Here is a 19271-nt window from a genome sequence, read left to right on the forward strand (position 1 = left end):
CAACTCGCTAGTGTGTGTTTGCATCCACTTGCACACAAACGTAAGGGCTCCGTGTCATAGCCCGCAATGCACGGGCACTGACTATGGGGCAGCCGCATGTGGATCGCGGACCCCATTCATTTGAATGGGGTCTGCGATCCGTCCATTCCGCAAAAAGATCAGGTTCAATTTTTTTGCGCAATGGAAGCACGGAACGGAACACTACGGAGTGCTTCCGTTACGCACTGCATCTCCGGATTTGCGGACCCACTCAAGAGAATGGGTCCGCATCCGTGATGCGGAATGCACGCGGCTGGTGACCCGAGTATTGTGGAACCGCCGTATGCAGTCTGCAGCATCGGCACGGAGCCCTTACGTTCATGTGCAAAAAGGCCTTACTGTTTAGCTTTCCGTTCTTCTGATCCGTAAAAGGAAGAGAGAGAAAAAAAACAAAAAAAGACAAAAGTCCTGTATGCAGTAAATTTTTTTTCCTATCTTAAAAAATGGATCTCAAACGGAAGACAACTGATGCAACAGGATCAGTTTTTTCACAGGATCCTATTTTTTTCTCTCTCTCTCTTCTTTTGACGGATCAGAAGAACAGAATGCGAATACACCCTTAGAAAAATGAATGGTCACAGTGGTCAATTTCTAATGCCAGTTTGTAAAAAAAAAAAAAAAAAAAAATCACAGGCCCTTTTTGCGGCTTTTTTCATGCCCTTGCAACAATATTTTGTTGCGCGTGGAATTTTTAAGCCATCCTATCCACTGGGGAGTGGCGGGGTGGTGCCAGGGGTGTGTCAGGGCCATCAGCCCCTGCAAATCCACTAACATTTAGGGCTCATGCACACGACCCAGGTCTTTGTCCGCATCTAATCTGCATTTTTGGCGGATCGGATGTGGACACATTCACTTCACTGAGGCCACACAGTGTGCTGTCCGCATCTGTATGTACATTCTGTGGCCCTGCAAAAAAGAAAAAAAAATAGAGAATGTCCTAGTCTTGTTCGTTTTGCGGACAAGGATAGGAAATTTCTGAAGAATTACAAAAAAAAAAATGGAGCCAGCATCTCAGCTGGTATGCATGTTTGGTGGATCCGCGATTTGCGGACTGCAAAAACGGCTACGGCCATGTGCATGAGTCCTTATGCCTGGAAACAGGTGTAAATGTTGGCAGAAAACTACTTAAGTCACGGGCTGGAGTAGTTTTTGTCCAGGCGCCTGGACTGCTGGAGAATGCGCCTAATTTATAAGTGCCTGTTCTAATCATAAATTCTGCACCTCCTCCGGCAGCGCAGGGGCTATCAAACACTGCTGGAAAAAAATGTATTTGATAAATGACCCCCAATGTATGCAAAAATGCCCCAAAAAATGCCAGCACAAATGACTCTCCTGTATAACGGAAACAGGACGGATCCGTTTTTGCAGCCCATAGACTTCTATTATGACGGAATGAATAACATAATGCCTCTAAAGGCATTCCATTATGCATTCCTTCATAGAATTGCGTTATGGTCCGTGGTAACGGAATCCATAACGCAATTCACCTTTTACCACCAATGAAGAGTGAACGAATTTCATAACCTGAAATTCGCTCATCTCTAATCTCTGTGTTACCAAACTCCATGCAGGCACATCCCCTCCACACCTTGATTGTCAATCAAGCCAAACACTATTTAAACCAGCACCTGGTCTGTGCTATTGGCCAGACATTATGGCTAGCTTCACAGAAGAGGCAATGGATAACTACATGTATTCAGCATATAATCCTTACTCCTATAGGTACTTTAATCCTAAAAATAAAGGGATGAACTGGAGGCAGAGGAACTATCTGTCCAACTATGGTGACACGGGAGAATATTTTGATAACTACCAAAGAGCTCAGTTAAAGGCTATCCTGTCTCAGGTAAATCCCAACCTTACCCCAAGGCTGAGAAAAGCAAATACCAGAGATGTTGGCATCCAGGTAAATCCCAGACAGGATGCATCTGTCCAGTGCTCGTTGGGCCCAAGAACTCTAGTGAGGAGGAGGGTAGGAACCATCAGAAAAGCTGAGCAGGTTCCTTCAGACCAGGGAAGCCCTGCATCTCCCACTAAGACCGTGCGCTTCCCCAGAACCATAGCTGTGTACTCTCCTGTTGCTGCTGGGAGACTTGCAACTTTCCAGGATGAGAATAAAGATACTCCAAAAACAACTGAGGAGACTGCAAAAGAAGATGATGATGATGATGATAACTTGCTAAATGTAAGTGATAAAGAGAGCAAAACAGATGGTGAAACCAAGGAAGCCAATAAAGAGGGTGATGAGGACCAATCCACCCCTTCTCCTGGGCAGACAAGACTGAGGTTCCAGGCAAGTAACTTCTCACTGTGTTTGATCTACATTATAAATGCAGTGGCACTGTCATCTGACTAGCAGCACCGCCACATACTAAGGCCATGGTTTTACTTCCAGAATTTGTGACATTTTGGTTGATGAGTCCCACTGAAACTTCAAAATCCTTGGAATAGATCATAAGTATCAGATTGGTGGGGTTCTGACACCTGGCACCCTCACAATCAGCTGTTATTTGTAGGTGCTGAAACTGCCACTGAGCACCGCTCCATTCAAGGTGTAGCGGCTCTGCAGGGAGCTGAGCTACGGTAACCAAGCCCAGCCATTACACGTGCTTCTAGCTCTGTTCTCAGTGGTGGCTTCAGGTAACAGCTGATGACCTATCCCAAAGAGTGGTCAGGAATATTGTTAGCCCGGACAAACCCTTTAAAATTTGCAACCTTTCCTGTTTTTGTTTATTACAGCCATTACAATTCAATGGATGAAATATTCAACCAAATCCACATAACACAAGCAGATTTTGGTGCAAATTTCCAGACAATCCCATTTTTTTTTTTTTTTTTTACCTGCTGCTTCTCTATCCCCCAGTAATAAGCTCTTATCGCCAAGGGAAGCCCCATCTAGCCTTGCATTGCTCCTCTATGGTAGCACTATGTATTGGCAATTCAAATGGGAACTGCTTTTGGGACCCCAACATGTGAATATGGTATAGAATATTATTATTATTTTTTTTTTGACCAGTAAAAAAATAAATGTATAGGAACAATTAGAATAAAATGCCACTAGGCAAAAACATCCACCCTGTATTTAATATTTCCCATAGGCTTTCAGCTAAAATCTGAAGCTGGTATTTTTACCACAAATAAAACGCAAAAAGTGCCGAAAACCGCCATAAAATGGTTTTCAGCCTGAAAAGTGACTGTCCTGGCACAAGTTCCAAAGTGGGGGATCCCTCGCTTTGAAGTCCATATGTTCTAATGCAGGCATCCTCAAACTGCGGCCCTCCAGCTGTTTTAAAACTACAACTCCCACAATGCCCTGCTGTAGGCTGTTCGGGCATGCTGGGAGTTGTAGTTTTGCAACAGCTGGAGGGCCGCAGTTTGAGGATGCCTGTTCTAATGGCATAGGGGTTCATGTTGAGAACTCCTCTCAACCACCACAGCGGAAACTATCACTTCTTGTAACCAGTATGAGGGCAACGTTAAGAACCTGTTCCCCAATGCCACAGTAGCCTTGTTGCACTATCCATTCCTGATGTATTACTCTTCTCCCGATAGTTCCTGGAGCAGAAGTATGGCTACTACCACTGCAAAGACTGCAACATTCGCTGGGAAAGTGCGTATGTGTGGTGTGTGCAGGGTACAAACAAGGTGGGTGTTTGATCATGTGCGGCAGGACCAGGTGCACACTACAGGAACTCAGTGACTCTTGCTTCTCTCAGGTGTACTTCAAACAGTTCTGCAGAACGTGTCAGAAGTCCTTTAATCCTTATCGGGTGGAGGATATCATGTGTCAGGTATGTTATCCAATATTTTTTAACGGGTCCGCAATTCGGAAGGTCCAGTGAGGCACCAAAGCACTACGGAGTGCTTCCATGGGGTTTCTCTCCATTCCTGCACACCGCAAACGTTGAGTGGGGCTGGATCTGTCTGAGGAATCTGCACGGATATTGTCTGTGCATTGGGGACAGCAAACTGTGGTCTGCAATGCACGGAATGGCCGACCAACAGTTGTGTGCATGAGCCCTAAGGGAGTTTTTTCATCACGGTTCTTGCATTATTTTGATCTGTCAAAAAAAGAGAACCTAACAGATCCTGTGCATTAGTTATACAGATTTGGCATCCGTTTGAGCAATTTCCGTCATCTCAGACCAGGAAAAGTCCTGCATGCAGAACAATTTCATTAAATAAGGGCTCATTCACACGACCGTGGTTTGGTGCTGCATACAAGCCGAATGTTTTTTGCGGCTTGGGTGCAGACCCATTCACTTCAATGGGGCCGCAAAAAATGCAGACAGCACTCCGTGTGCTGTACGCATCCGTTGCTCCGTTCCGTGGCCCTGCAAAAAAATTGAGGCATGTCCTATTGTCAGTTTTGTGGACAAGAAAAGGCATTTCTATAATGGGCCTCCTGTTCAATTCCACAAATTGCAGAAGGCACACCGGCGGCATATGTGTTTTGCGGATCCGCAAAATGTGGTACAGTTGTGTGAACAAGCCCTAAGGCTGAGTTCACACTTCAGTTATTTGATCAGTGATCTCTATCAGTGAGTGTGAACCAAAACCCGTAGTGAAGCCTCCAGAGGTATAATGGAAAGATCTGCACTTCTGACCTGCACCTGGTTTTGGCTCATAACTGAAATAACTGTAGTGTGAACTCGGCCTAACAGAATTTTTTACAAGATGTTTTTTTTTTTCTGTTGAATCAGAACAGAAAAATTACAACAGGGCTCCATGTGGCAGATTTCCTTGCAGAAACTTCTGCAACTGAAAATTGGTTCCATTCATCTCACTGGGGTTGTCTTCTCAGGAAGCACATGGATTTCTGCAAGCCTCATTCAGATGATTGGAAATTATTTTCAGTTGAACTTCTGCAACAATCTGTGTGAAGGTCCTCCTATACACTGTCTTGTTTGAAATGCAACACTTATACCTGTCTTAACATCTTGAATGATGCCAAAGTTGAACTTTATACAAATTTTTATTTTACTTTTTTTTTTTTTTTTTTCAGAGCTGCAAGCAAACAAGGTGTATCTGTCCAGTGAAAGAGCGCCATGTGGACCCAAAAAGACCCCACCGCCAGGACCTGTGTGGGAGGTGCAAGGGCAAGAGGCTCTCCTGTGACAGCACCTTCAGTTTCAAGTACATCATTTAAGCCAGGCTCGTGTACTTTCCTAATGTTGGGCCAGATTCCACCCCCCATTAGAGAAGCTAAACTGGTGACTTCTAATGCAATAGAGATCTCCTCACACCATGTATCAGTATACTGAATAAAATATCTTACAAGGAAGTGGTTCACATGACTCTGTGCGTTGGACTATAAAAATAGAAATTTGTGAACTAATGAATTGGTTTAGGGTTCACTCTTTAGCGTGGCATCATAAGAGCCTGTACACTTGGCAACAAAGCAGATGGCATCAAGGGGAGCCTTTCCCTAAGTTATTTTGGGCGTTTGAGGGAAGGCGAGTGTTACCCACTGATTATTCAAGCTAGTCTGGACAACGCTCAGCCATGTCACTCGCCTACTAGGTTTTTCCAATTGGGTTGTCCAGGAAAGCTTTCTGGTACAAATGGGGGTCACCTTCTGTGCTGTAGCCAGTGACCTACCGCTAGGTTAATCAGTGCTGAGGCTATTTATTGGCTGTAGAAGGGCATGTGACCCCCTGTCTGGTCCAAACAACGTAAACTATGGCACAAAGTGCAGCAAAGACAGCTGAGGACCGAGTGAGTCTGAACCAAGCAGCAGGTAAGTAGGTTTCCCTTCACTGGTCCAGTGGGGATGGGGTGGTAGTTAAAAAAAATAAAATATATAAAATCGAGACAACCCCTTTAAGGTCAAGACTGACTTGTCAATTTCAAAATGGAATTTTCCTCCAAATGTGGTGGTGTGCATTTGTGCGAAGAACTTTTGTCAACTCTTCATAGATTTTCCAGAAGCATTGCAGATGGTCTTGGGCTTGAGCCTGGATGCAATTTTCTTTTTTTTTTTTGCGGCAGCTTCTGTCATGGTGTCCTTTTTACTTTCTCTTGGGTCCATTCACATGTCTGCAAAATGGGTCCACATCCGTTCTGCAATTTTGCAGAACGGGTGCAGGCTCATTCATTTTCAATGGGGCCGTAATGTGCTATCCACATTTGCGGATCTGCAAGAACATAGAATATGTCCGAAATTGCGGACAAGATTAAGCATTTTCTATTATAGTGCAGGCGATGTGCCGTCTGCAAATTGCGCAATGCACATTGCCAGTGTCCATGTTTTGCAGATCTGTAATACACTTACGAATGTGTGAATGGACCCTTAATTTGTTTTTCTAATAGTGGATACATGAACAAGGGTTTTGCAGTTGCCCCTAAACATGTCCAACCCCTTTATACCTTCCATTGTTCAAATGATCTATCTTCTTGACCCGTTCTGCTGTTGGCTTGTGGTAGCATCCTCTGCTGTAAACTGGGCCTGTGCTGTTCATGAGCATCCAGTGCAAGGCTTGCTTCAGCCAACCACCAACCTACCCACTCCCCTTTTTTTTTTTACAAAGACTTGATACATATGCAAATTAACCTTAGGCCTCTTTCACACTTGCGTTGTCCGGATCCATCGTGTACTCAATTTGCCGGAATTACATGCCGGATCCGGAAAAAGCAAGTGAACTGAAGGCATTTGAAGACTGATTAGTCTTCAAAATGCGTTCAGTGTTACTATGGTAGCCAGGATGCTATTAAAGTCCTGGTTGCCATAGTAGTAGTGGGGAGCAGTATACTTACCGTCTGTAGGGCTCCCGGGGTGCTCCAGAATGACATCAGAGCGCCCCATGCGCATGGATGACGTGCCATGCAATCACGTCATCCATGCGCGTGGGGTGCCCTGATGTCACTCTGGAGCACCCCGGGAGCCGCACGGACGGTAAGTATACTGCTCCCCACTACACTTTACCATGGCTGCTAGGACTTTAGCGTCCTGGCAGCCATGGTAACCATTCAGAAAAAGCTAAATGTTGCAATGCGCCGAAATGACGTTTGGCTTAAGGCCGGATCCGGATCAATGCCTTTCAATGGGCATTATTTCCGGATCCGGCCTTGCGGCAAGTGTTCAGGGTTTTTGGCCGGAGCAAAGCGCAGCATGCTGCGGTATTTTCTCTGGCCAAAAAACGTTCCGGTCCTGAACGGGTTTCTCTCCATGCAGAATGCATGGGGATAATCCTGATCAGGATTCTTCCGGCATAGAGCCCCGATGATGGAACTCTATGCCGGAACAAAAGAACGCAAGTGTGAAAGAGCCCTAGATGAGTCCTGTCCCTGACTCATCTCACCTACAGGACTCATCTCAGGTTAATTTACATATGTATCAAATTTTTATTTTTTTACACAATAAAAGCACACAGAGCTGTGGATGTGCTGGCGGCCATCTAGCAACCCATGTCCTCTGCTTTAAACCCCAAATCCAGGTGACAGGTTCCCTTTAATTGGCAGACTAAGCAGTAAAAGCTGGGAGCGTGTGGTACGGGGTGGGTGAAGTGAGTGCCACCACTGGATGATGCCATATGACCATGCCCTGAAATGCGCAGCCATTGTTCACAGCAGAGAGAACTTATATGATGTGCCCATTTTGGCTCATAATCCCTAATGGAAATCACTGACAGCGGCATAAGGCCTTATTCATATTGCTGCTTTTTTTTTATTGGAGGTGGGCCAGCCACATACCCATTGATTTTGATGTCTGCTCAGATTCCAGTGGAATAAAGACATGTATTACTTTGGTCCTTGATGCAGACCAATAGGGACAGGTCCACATCACTGGTATGGGTTACGTTTTTGTCTTGTTATTACGGAAAATAATGGAATCCATAAGCCAGAGAGCCTCTTAAAGACTTCTGTCATAATAGAAGTCTATGGGAAGCATAACAGACCCGTCCTGGTTTCTGTTATGCACAACTGGACTCCTGCATACGGCTACATGCACACAACCGTGCTGTTTTTTGCGGTCTGCAAACTGCGGATCCGGCCCAAAAAAAAGCTGCCTGTGTGCCTTCTGCAATTAACGGAACGGGTGGCCATTGATATAACTGCCTATTCTTGTCCGTTTTGTGGACAAGAATAGGACGTTATATTTTTTTTGCGGGGCCGCGGAACAGATTGAAGTGAATGGGTCCGCATCAGAGCCGCCAAAACGGTGGCTCGGATGTGGACCCAAACAACGGCCGTGTGCATGAGGCCTAATGGAAACGGAATGCCTCTTAAAGGCTTCCATATAACGGAATCCATAATGGTGATGTGAACAAGACCTTACAGGGAAATCTCCTGGGGGAGGGGCACGTGCTGATTCCAAGGGAGCTGCCTGGGCCCTCCTCATGGCAAAATATGGAATTGTTGGCCCTGCCTTCCATCAGTTTGGACCCTGACTACAAAACAGGGCCAATCTTAGTGCCCCCGGAAAAAAAAAAAAACACAGTTCCCAGTCTGCCCCTGCAGACAAAGTAAGCCCACTGAAGTCCATATTCTTTCATAGATCACTGGTAGGGAGTGCTCTGTAAACTAGTTTTTAGCAGAGTATCGTCGTGGATGAAACATGGACGTATTTTCCATGGACCTCAAATGGACATGTGGTATTCTTGTTTTCCACAGACAGCGCATGTACCTATTGCATTTAATGTGTGGTTTTCCACTGACCATGGGACATGTAGCACTACTTTGGTCCATGATACTGACCAGACATTCCCATTGAAGTCTAATAGGGCCAGATTTATCATTACACTTACATCTTGCTCCACTTTTGTGCATTTTATTTGGACTTTCACTCCTATTTTGACCTGAGCTAATGATAAATCTGGCCCATAATACAGGTCTGTGAAAAACCACTAACGCAACGTGGATTGCATCAGCGTTCTGTCAGTGTTTCATGGACCAATGGTAGGAGATGCTCTGGCAATTAATTTTCAGCTGAAATGGACACAGAAATGTGAATGATACATTAGAATAGAAGCAGACTGGGTCAAGACAATGTGCCGCGAAAACCCTTTGGTACCAGAACCAATATCAAACACGCAGCTGATATTCCCACATCTTAAGATGCAGTCGGCTAGAGAGCCTCTTCAATACCTTTTCTTGGGAGTAATGACAATACACAGAAAAGAGGTGGTAACATTATACAATCTTTTTATTTAACAAAAATGAATGGCTGGTAGGATGTAAGGAATAATGCACTGCTAATAAACTACTTGTCCCCAGTAAGTACTTCTTGAATTACCATCTAAAGTACCACATTTCCGTCTGGTGTCAAATAAAATACAGTGATTACTTAGTACTAATGTGCCATGATGACGGGTCAGATCGGTGGTTCCTTCAGGTGATGTGGATTGCTCTTACAGGTTCATACCTGCAGTCTTTTAGAGTGCAGTTTCATAGTTAACCTCTTCAAAGCCGTGGGCACCTACAGAACATAGGGCAGCCAGTTCCAAGTGTTAAACAGTTAATATGTACATAATTCTGGTTTTCAGAGGTCCAGTGGCCCCATGAAAAGGCGATGCCAATTAATCTGTCCTTTATAAAGAATACATATCCTCGCGTACAGAAATAAATATATACTTTCTGTTTTTAATCACAGTGGGTAAAAGATGTATAAAAATTGCAGAGTATTCCTGGTTAGACAAGAATCACGGGGCTACATTCATACCTTTTTACAAAAAATGTCATCCGTGTACCTAGACACCGGTTATCTTAGTTGTGCTGAAGAATTGGTTCTGTCTATGCACTTCTTGTACAGTGAATGTGTATTGCCAACGCTGTATATTTTTGGTAGCTTATCCTGTATATTTTTCTATAACTGTTTCCTGGTAGATTAAGTTACGGACAATAAGAAATACCTGTTGATATAGTCTTAGCCACCAGACATGGTCGTCAGCATTGGCTCTTCCAAGAGCAACTATGAACAGGGTTTACTTAGTTTCTGTACACTGACCACCTCAAAGACTGAATTGCACAGATTTACAAGAAAAAAAAAAAAATACTGGTTTTACACCGTACGTAGATTCTAGAATATATACAGAATAAAATAAGTTATCTGTTCTGTCTAATGAGAGTTGCTGTTGGGCAGCAGATATCTAAATATACATTATGAAACTCTCTGCAGGCAGCTACTTTTTGGTTAGTTATCCATATTTATACCATAAACACTGGTCAGAGAACTGAGCAGCATCCTAATAAAATTAAGATATATTATTTCTTTTAGAAACACCGGGGAAAGCCCAGTTTAAAATAATTAAATGTCCTAACATTTACAAGCTATGAGTTGTTAGATCTAATAAAATAAAAATTTATCCAAAAATAATGTCATAGTACTCTTTGAGGCATGCGTGAAGACTATATACAAACATTCATACAATTAGATACAGCCACGCGTTCTGTCCTGTCACCCATCGCTACGGGCAAGAGAGCAAATCAAAAGACACGTACAACAAATAGCAACATAAACAAAGTTCAATGGTTTCCAAAGTCTTTATAGGCCATCTTCTGCCATGGTCGCCTGTGGCAATCCTTATGGCGCCAAGCATTTATCAGGCATATTGACTCTTGAGTGGCAAGGAACCAAAGAATGTCTTCGGGCAAGTCACCACAGTTTCTATCATCACGCCTCTGCTTGCCGTCTCCCAGGCAGATGGGCCATATTGCAACTGCACACCTATGTACATCATGTTAGCCCTTTAGCTTGTGGATGGTACATACGTAACAAAGTAAAGGAGAAAAATTATCGCTTTCTCTCTTAAATCCACTATACAGAAAAAGTCCACTACTCCCAGCTTCTCACCCTGGGCTCTGAATGCCCCACTTGCTGGAGCTCAGAGGCATGAGAAAAGAAAAGAATACAACTCAAAGGTATTTTACAGTAATTATGAAAGGTGCTTCATAAGATCATTAGACATCCAGTGCTTGAAAAGTCTGAGGCCTACGCAGCAGCAGGTGCTCAAAACTCAGTGCTCACCATGCTAGTGATGGGCTTGGCTTTAGATAAAAGCTGGTAGGACTGCACCATGCGCAATGACATTCGGATCTCTAGGTTTAACTCCATCAGCTTCGAGCTGGCTTTAGACATGTCCTGCTTGCAACCAACAATGGCAAAGCTGCCAGTCTGGCCCAGAGTCTGATGTCGGAAATATATGTGCAACAGGGTTTGGATGGGATCATCTTCTTGGCTGCCAAATATTTCATTGGGCCAGATAGTCCTAGAAAGCAAAAAAGCAGAGTGTACAATTAAATGCAGAAGTACTACATAAATGAGAGATAGCTGTCCTATACTAGCCTGGTAATTGCTATACCTTAAAATATGAAGATCCCCAGTTGGATATTAGTCAAAGGGCTGTAATCATCTATCTCCATGGGGTACCTGCAAACAGTGCAGATTTGTCTGCAGAAAATCTGCACCAAAAACATACAGAAATCTGCACCATTTATCACAGGTTTGGTGCGTCCTTTGGTGCATATGTTTGTGCAGATTATCTGTGTATGTTAACAACTGCATTGAAGTCTATGGGGAAAACCACTGTATTTAAGATTTTTAAATCCGCACAACAGGTCAATTTGCACACCCAAGAAGACAAGCAAAGTGTACATGAGATTTGTCTAATCTCATTCACTCAGGCAGAAAACAAGGAAAAACGAGATTTTTGTATAACTTACCAGTAAAATCTCTTTCTCGCTCTTTCCTTGGGGGACACAGAAGACCTTGGGTATAGCTCATCTCCCTAGGAGGCGTGACACTAAGTGAAAACTGTTAAGCCCCTCCTCCATCAGCTATACCCTCAGCCTGGAGAGAGAGACTGCCAGTTGCGTGTCCAAGTAGTGAGAAAAGGCAAAGTCCAACAAGTGGAAACAACAAGCCAACTACCCAACGGGTAAACAAAACTCGGAAACCGTGCAGAAAAAAAACAATGAATGGGTGGGTGCTGTGTCCCCCAAGGAAAGAGCGAGAAAGAGATTTTACTGGTAAGTTATACAAAAATCTCGTTTTCTCGCCCAATTTCCTTGGGGGACACAGAAGACCTTGGGACGTTCAAAAGCAGTCCAAGAGGGGAGGGACCACAGCACCAAGGCGAAGCACCCGAAGGCAGCAAGGAAATGCCACCTGCAAAAAACCAGGCGGCCCAAGGCAGCAGCCGCCGCCGAAGCCAGAGTACGCACTCAGGAGAACCTGGTAAAGAGTGCAAGGAAGACCGTGGCCACCCTGCACAATGACATGGCTGAAGCCCAATGCCTCAGGCCCCGGAGGCACCAACCGCTCTGGTGAAATGAACGGTGACACCAAAAAAACAGAACCCTGCCCTTGAGCAGTAACCACAGCAATAGCCATTTGGTTAAAGCGGAGGAAAGCACCCAGGAGCCGTTAACCTTGGCGCGGACCTCCTGGAAACAAGAGACCGAGCGTCGACAAGAGTCGGAGATGTCCAAGCAAAAAACTGCAGACACTTCAAGTAACAGAGTCCCAGTCGCAGGTCCAGGCCAGACTGGAGAAGACCGAATCATGGGAAGAGAAAGGCAGAATTGGGTGAATGCCCAGCTTCCTAAAGAACCCCAGGGAAGACCCTAAGTCAGACAACAGAACCTGGACGAAGCACGGCCGGGAGCGAACACTAGCGTGCTCGCTGGACTCGTCTGGGCAGACAGGAGGAAACCCAATGCGAGTAAGCGCAGATCAGTGACACGGGCAAAAAGGTTGGGAAAACTGGTCCCGTCGGCCCCCGAGCAACGCCGTCCCGAATCCACGCGGAGTGGGGGAGCAGATGGACAAACGGAAGGAACCGAAAGGGACCCGGCCAGTATCCAACAGACTCCAGGACAAGTCAGGCTAAAGTCCTTGTCGTTGTAGCCACCACAGGAAGGTGTTCTACAGTCCCGGTGTGGGGGCTTGAAGGGTAATCTTGACAGAAGAAAGTAGGCCCGCCAGGTTACCGAGAAGGTAAAGTCCAAGCAGGACCATCGCCCAGAATGGTAAAAGTAATCTGCACCCAGCGGGAGGACAGAATGCGGCAAACCCGGTAATAGGCACACAGCTAGTACAGCCAGTGTGAACAATGGAGACAGTACGAGGTCATAAGGAACACCGGGACCATCCATATGAACAACCATGGTCTCCCCAGGGGGGAGGGCAGTGAAGGAACAGCCCCTGAAGCCTGGCCGGGGCAGAAGCCACATCGGAGTAAAACTGACCCAGGAGAAGCCAAAACAGAGCCGTCAAGAGAAAAATAGCCGAGAAGACGGATGACACCCTCCAACCGCAAGGAGGAGTGGGCAACAGGGAAGCCACAGGACCGCTCAAAAGCAGAACTCCGCTACTCCGAGATGTCCGGCTCACCAATTCGCAGAAGGCGAATACCCTAATGAATCGAAAGTGGAGGTCCCTGAGACCTGGGTAATCGAGCAACCAAGAGAAGTTGGGCGACCTGCTCGAAAAGAGAGGCTAGAACCTGGTAGCAAAACAAACTGAAGCACGGAGGGTGCCAACAGGAAGGACTCAAACCAAAACGCATCCAAGAGGAGGAATGGCAACAGGCGAGGGAACCGTAATCCCGCCAGAGCCAAGGTAGACTGCGAGGGACGCTGGAGACAGCACTCTCGACCATGTGACCGCTTGCGCTGGGAAGCAATGCCACAGGGTAACTAATGGGTACGCATCTAGGAACCACAAACACTCCCCAGGCGGAAGGGCCAACGAATATGGTGGATACCGTCACAACGGAACACCAAATATACCCTCCGAACAGAGAATGGATACCACCCAGCTCGCTGCAGTAGAGAGCAATAGAGCCCGTCCAGGCCAGGTGAACAGAAAGATCTCTTCAGAGAAGAGTGCCAGGCCGGCGGCAATCACCGTATCCCAAGAGAAAAACGTCAAGTCGCAGGAAGAATGGAGGCATACGTACAAGCAGCCCCATAAGCAGTGAGAAAGCCAACCCACCTACGGAAGGAGAAGGCATACACGGCCCAACAACGCACAGAGTGCACAAGAGCGTCCGCCCACTGCGAAATAGTCATACAGCAAGGAGGGCCAGCCACAGAGTCCCACAGAATCCACGGAAGTGCAAAGTGCAACCGGAAGGGGGGGACATACACAAGACTAGTATGGCATGCGACGGAACGCAAGCAGTCCGCCCAGAAGAGAGGGCAATGTACTTGGCAAACATTGCGGGCAGCAAGCGTGCAAAGCCCGCCCCACAAGGGGGTGATGCCCAAGACCAGTACCTACTTCAGAGAAGTAAGACATACCATATTCCGCCCAGAAGAGGGCCATGCACATGGCCACACCGCATCCAGCAGGACGTCCACCTAGTGAAAAGGGGACATGCACAGGGTTATCCTAGCATTAAGTGAGTGTGCAATAATCCACCAAACACCGAATTTTGTGAGAGTACAACTACTCCGCCAATGAATGGGGACAAGTACAAGTCCAGCACAGCATATACAAGGACAGTTGTGAGTCCTGTGAGCGTACAAAAGTCCACCCATGGAATGAGGGGTGGTCACGCACAAGGCCAGCACCGTATCCCATGGGAGTGCAAGCATTCCACCCATCTTAGAGGCCAGCAACATATCTGGTGAGAGTGCAGTATGCTGCCCAGAAGGGGGAGCCATGCCCATGGCCAGTATTGCAACCAGGGAGAATGCGAGCACCCCGCCATGGATGGGGGTCAGGCACCTGGCCAGCAGCACACTGGCGAGAGAACAAACACAGTCAGTGAGAGTGTGTGTATGTTGCCTGAGGAAAGGAGACATGCCCATGGCCGGCAGCGAATCCAATAAGAGTGCCGTACACCGCCCATGGAAGGGGGAACATGTATATGGCCGGCAGTGGATTTAGTGAGTTGCAAGCATCCCACCATGGAAGGGGGTCATGCACGCGGCCAGCAACTTACCGGCGAGAGAACGACCCCAGTCAGTGAGGGTGTATGCATGGCGCTTGAGGGAAGAAGGCATGCCCAAGGCCGGCAGCGAATCCAATGAGAATGCAGCATACCGCCTATGGAAGGGGGTTATGCACATGGCCGGCTGCCCAGCACCATAACCAATGAAGTGCAGTATTCCGCCTAAAGGAAGGGGGTCATGCACAAGACCGGCAGCGAATCCAGTGAGTGCAGCATTCCGCCCCTGGAAGGGGGTCATGCACAAGACCGGCAGCGAATCCAGTGAGTGCAGCATTCCGTCTATGGAAGGGGGTCATGCACAAGACCGGCAGCGAATCCAGTGAGTGCAGCATTCCGCCTATGGAAGGGGGTCATGCACAAGACCGGCAGCGAATCCAGTGAGTGCAGCATTCCGCCTATGGAAGGGGGTCATGCACATGGCCGGTATCAAATCCAGTGAGTGCAGCCTATGGAAAGGAATCACGCACATGGCCGGCAGTGAATCCAGTGAAAGTGCAGCGTTCCCCTATGGGAGGGGGTCGTGCACCAGACTAACACCGTATCTGGTGAGAGTGCAGATTCCACCTATGGAAGGAGGACATGCACAAGACCGGCAACGAATCCAGTGAGTGCAGCATTCCGCCTATGGAAGGGGGTTGTGCACATGGCCTGCAGCGAATCCAGTGAGTGCAGCGTTCTCGTGCACATGGCCAACACCGTATTCGGTGAGAGTGCAGTATTCCACCTAAGCGGGGGGGTCATGCACCAGGCAAGCCTGCAACCCGAGAGAGTGCAGTATCCCGCCTAGGAAGGGGTTGTCTGCACATGGCAGTTACCATAGCTGGAGGGTGACGAATTCTGCCTACAGAAAAAAAGAGAGCGCATGCACTTGGCCAGCGCTGTATCCCGGAGAGGGCAAGAACCACTTAGAAGGGAAACATGCACCAGCCGGGGAGTGCGACACCATGCCGCTCATGGAAGGAGCACGCATACAGGCGGCGCTACCGAGATAAGGCTGCAGCGTCCTGCGCAGCGCACAAGAAATCCATTAGTTAACCAATTTATGCATTTCTAAATAAAAAATAGCCTCACTGAGGCAGAAAGAAGTGCCACCATACAGGTGCCCAGCATAGAAGTAGAGGGGGGGGCGCCAGCCATATAGGCCCATCGGGAGCCGCCGGTACCCGAAGGGTTAACAGCCAACCAACCTGGAAGGGAGGAGGAGGCGGCGCCGCGATCCCCTGGGGGCGGGGAACCTCCAGGCGGGAAGAATTCGCGCCTGGAGAAGTTCCCGCCCCCTCCAACAGAGTTTGCGGCCTAGCAGGCCGTGAAGCCGGGGCCTAAATTTTCTGCGGCACCCGGCTGACCGGGGCCGCACAGGAAACCGGAGCGGACTGCCTGTACAAACCGGCCGCGGAAGCCCACCCCGCGGACCGGAAGTCAGGGGCCCGGGTGGAGCGCCGGAATGCGGCCCAGTAGGCCCGAAGCCTGGGCCAAAATTTGCGGCGCCCGGCCGACCGGAAGTCGCCGACGGCCGGCCGACCGGAAGTCGCCGACGGCCGGCATCGTTGGAGCATCGTGCTCAAGCCAAATGCCGGCCGCGGGAGTCTACCCCGCAGGCCAGAACAGTCGGGGGCCGGGAAGGAGCGCCGGAGTGCGGCCCAGCTCGGAGGTGCGGCCCAGCAGGCCGGGAAGAAGCGCCGGAGGTGCGGCCGAGCAGGCCGGGAAGTAAAAACTCAAGCAGCACTGCCGTCAGGAAAAGGCCCCCGGTCCAGAGCAGCGCATCGGTGAGGGGATGGGGGGACCCTGAGACCGGGTGCTCGTGCGGATGCGAGCACAGCGTTCCCAGGAGGGGAGGGGAGGCGATGTGGCTGCCTATTCGCAGCATTCTGCTGCTAAAATGTCCCATGAGGGCCAGAAGGGAGGAGAGGGAGCAGGGAGTAGAATGTCGCCCCGCAGCACCCCAGGGGCCAGCCTAGGTCCAGCAGTGACAGAAGGGTCCAGAGGCCCAGTATGGGGGGGTCAGGCACGCAGGAGACCAGGGTGGGGGTGGGGACGTAGGGCTGGAGAAGCCACTCTCTCACCATAGTCGTCTTCACCCTCGGTCCATTCCAGCAGGGTCGCCCCTTCAGCTACTGGCACCGTAGTGGCAGGACGCTGGGAGAGGGACTTGGCGTGCGGGCGACCCTTGCGCTGGCGGGATGTAGGGGAGCTGGGCTGCCCTGATCCACCTTGTCTTCTGTGGGGGAGGCAGCAGTGCGGATGACCGGCACTGGCGCAGCTCAACCCCGGGAGAAACAGAGAGGTCTAGTGCGTCTCTGTTGTCCCTGATGACTGGAACAAAAAGAAAAGAAAAAAGTAAAAATCAAAATTTAAACAAGGAGAAAACAGCCCTGCAGAGCAGGGAGTGTCTTGCCTCCTTGGACACTAAGCAAAAAACTGGCAGTCTCTCTCTCCAGGCTGAGGGTATAGCTGATGGAGGAGGGGCTTAACAGTTTTCACTTAGTGTCACGCCTCCTATGGAGATGAGCTATACCCAAGGTCTTCTGTGTCCCCCAAGGAAATTGGGCGAGAAAAAATCCACATTGTGTGCAGCTACCCTTAAAAATATTGTCTGGAATTATATTTAAAAAAGTGTTTTTTTTTGTGTGAAAGTGCCAATCTTGTCTGTGAGCCGTGCCTGGTAATGCAGCTAGCCCTCATTCAAGTGAACGGGGATGCTCTGGTAATACCAGACAATACTCATGGATGGGTTCTGTAAAAAAAAGAAACAGCCCCTTTGTTATTTATAATCTTGAACAACAACTTGTTTGCATGCAATTTTAGGCTACTTTCACACTAGCGTTCATGGGTCCGTTCGTGAGCTCCGTTTGAAGGGGCTCACGAGCGGACCCAAACGCCTCCGTCCAGCCCTGATGCAGTCTGAATGGAGCGGATCCGCTCAGACTGCATCAGTCTGGCGGCGTTCAGCCTCCGCTCCGCTCGCCTCCGCACGGACAGGCGGACAGCTGAACGCTGCTTGCAGCGTTCAGCTGTCCGCCTGGCCGTGCGGAGGCGAGCGGATCCGTTCAGACTTACAATGTAAGTCAATGGGAACGGATCTGCTTGAAGATGTCACCCTGTGGCTCAATCTTCAAGCGGATCCGTCCCCCATTGACTTTACATTGAAAGTCTGAACGGATCCGCTCAGGCTGCTTTCACACTTAGAATTTTTTCTAAGTTATTAATGCAGACGGAGCCAGTACTGAACGGAGCCTCCGTCTGCATTAATATGATCGGATCCGTTCAGAACGGATCCGATCAAGCGCAAGTGTGAAAGTAGCCTTAGTCATCCTTTGCATTGTTTTTTATTACTAGAACAACGATATACCAAACATAACAGGTGTCAGTGATAAAACCCTTCTTTTAATATGAATTATTTGGACAAGTACTGTTTGCTTTGAGATGAAATTCTAGCTTTCTGGAAAACAAATCCTTCAGTCTTAAAGGGGTTCTCTGGGATTGACATACTGATGACTTATCTTCAGGACGGGTCATCAATATGAGATTGGCGGGGGTCCGACTCCCAGCACCCCCGTCAATCAGCTGTTTGAGGAGGTCGCAGCGCTCCGGTGAGTGTCGTAGACTCCTTGCAGCTTACCAAGCACAGTGCCGTACATTGTATAGCGGCTGTGCTTGGTGCAGCTGCACAGAGGCCATGTGTCCAATACATGTGATGTCACTGGCCTAGGAAGAGGCTTAAGCACTCAATGACAGCTCACTCTTTGTACGGCAGGAGTCAGAACCTCACTGATCTCATATTTATGACCAAACCTTAGGATAGGTCATCAATATGTAAATCCCGGGCCGGAGAACCCCTTTCATCCCAAGTGAGGCGTGCTTTGCATGTTACCTGAATGCCTTGATCTGTGTTATGGCAGACAAAAATTCTTTCCCTCTCAGTGCTTCAATGAGAGAATGGACAGCAACCTCTGTGCTTGCTTGGTAGAATTCGGAAAAGTCACAGTCCTCTATACCGATATTAGATGTGGCCTCTGCCTCTTTCAGACAGGCCTCCAGCTGGCATAGCTCATCTGACATGTTGATGACCTAGAAAACAAATTTGCACATTATTAGACTTCCTTTTAATCACTTCTTTGGTGATTTCTAATATGGTTATCATTTACAGTAGGGGGTGCATTGTATAGTTTGAAGTTGCTGGTTATGAAATGTCTTAATATAATAATTAAAGATCCAAGTTACAAGGGTATTCTGTGCTATACTCTACATTTCACAGCAGCCAGTGCAGGAAGATAATATGGATAATTTTTCATTCTGTAAAATGACTGGAGAGGGAACAACGAGGCCATAAAC

General features: G+C 48.0%; 2 protein-coding genes across 11 annotated transcripts in view; one reads left to right on the forward strand and one right to left on the reverse strand.

Moving 5' to 3' along the window:
* The first annotated feature begins 1693 nt into the window (after positions 1 to 1693).
* On the forward strand, positions 1694 to 5244 carry ZAR1 (zygote arrest 1). Its single transcript, XM_044293852.1, has 4 exons — positions 1694 to 2332; positions 3592 to 3684; positions 3756 to 3830; positions 5045 to 5244. Exons 1-4 carry the CDS (start codon positions 1694 to 1696, stop codon positions 5186 to 5188), a joined length of 951 nt encoding a protein of 316 aa, XP_044149787.1. The 3' UTR covers positions 5189 to 5244.
* Positions 5245 to 9166: 3922 nt separating this feature from the next.
* Positions 9167 to 19271, reverse strand: part of FRYL (FRY like transcription coactivator) — a 317468-nt gene continuing 307363 nt past the window's right edge. For all 10 annotated transcript variants that reach the window (XM_044298955.1, XM_044298912.1, XM_044298895.1 and 7 more), the window contains 2 exons: positions 18811 to 19007; positions 9167 to 11246 (listed from right to left, as the gene is read on the reverse strand). In XM_044298955.1, the coding sequence (XP_044154890.1) occupies positions 10988 to 11246; positions 18811 to 19007 (456 nt within the window). In that variant the 3' untranslated portion in view covers positions 9167 to 10987. The remainder of the gene's footprint in view (positions 11247 to 18810; positions 19008 to 19271) is intronic.

The sequence above is a fragment of the Bufo gargarizans genome, chromosome 1 (assembly GCF_014858855.1).
Source record: "Bufo gargarizans isolate SCDJY-AF-19 chromosome 1, ASM1485885v1, whole genome shotgun sequence".
NCBI lineage: Eukaryota > Metazoa > Chordata > Amphibia > Anura > Bufonidae > Bufo > Bufo gargarizans.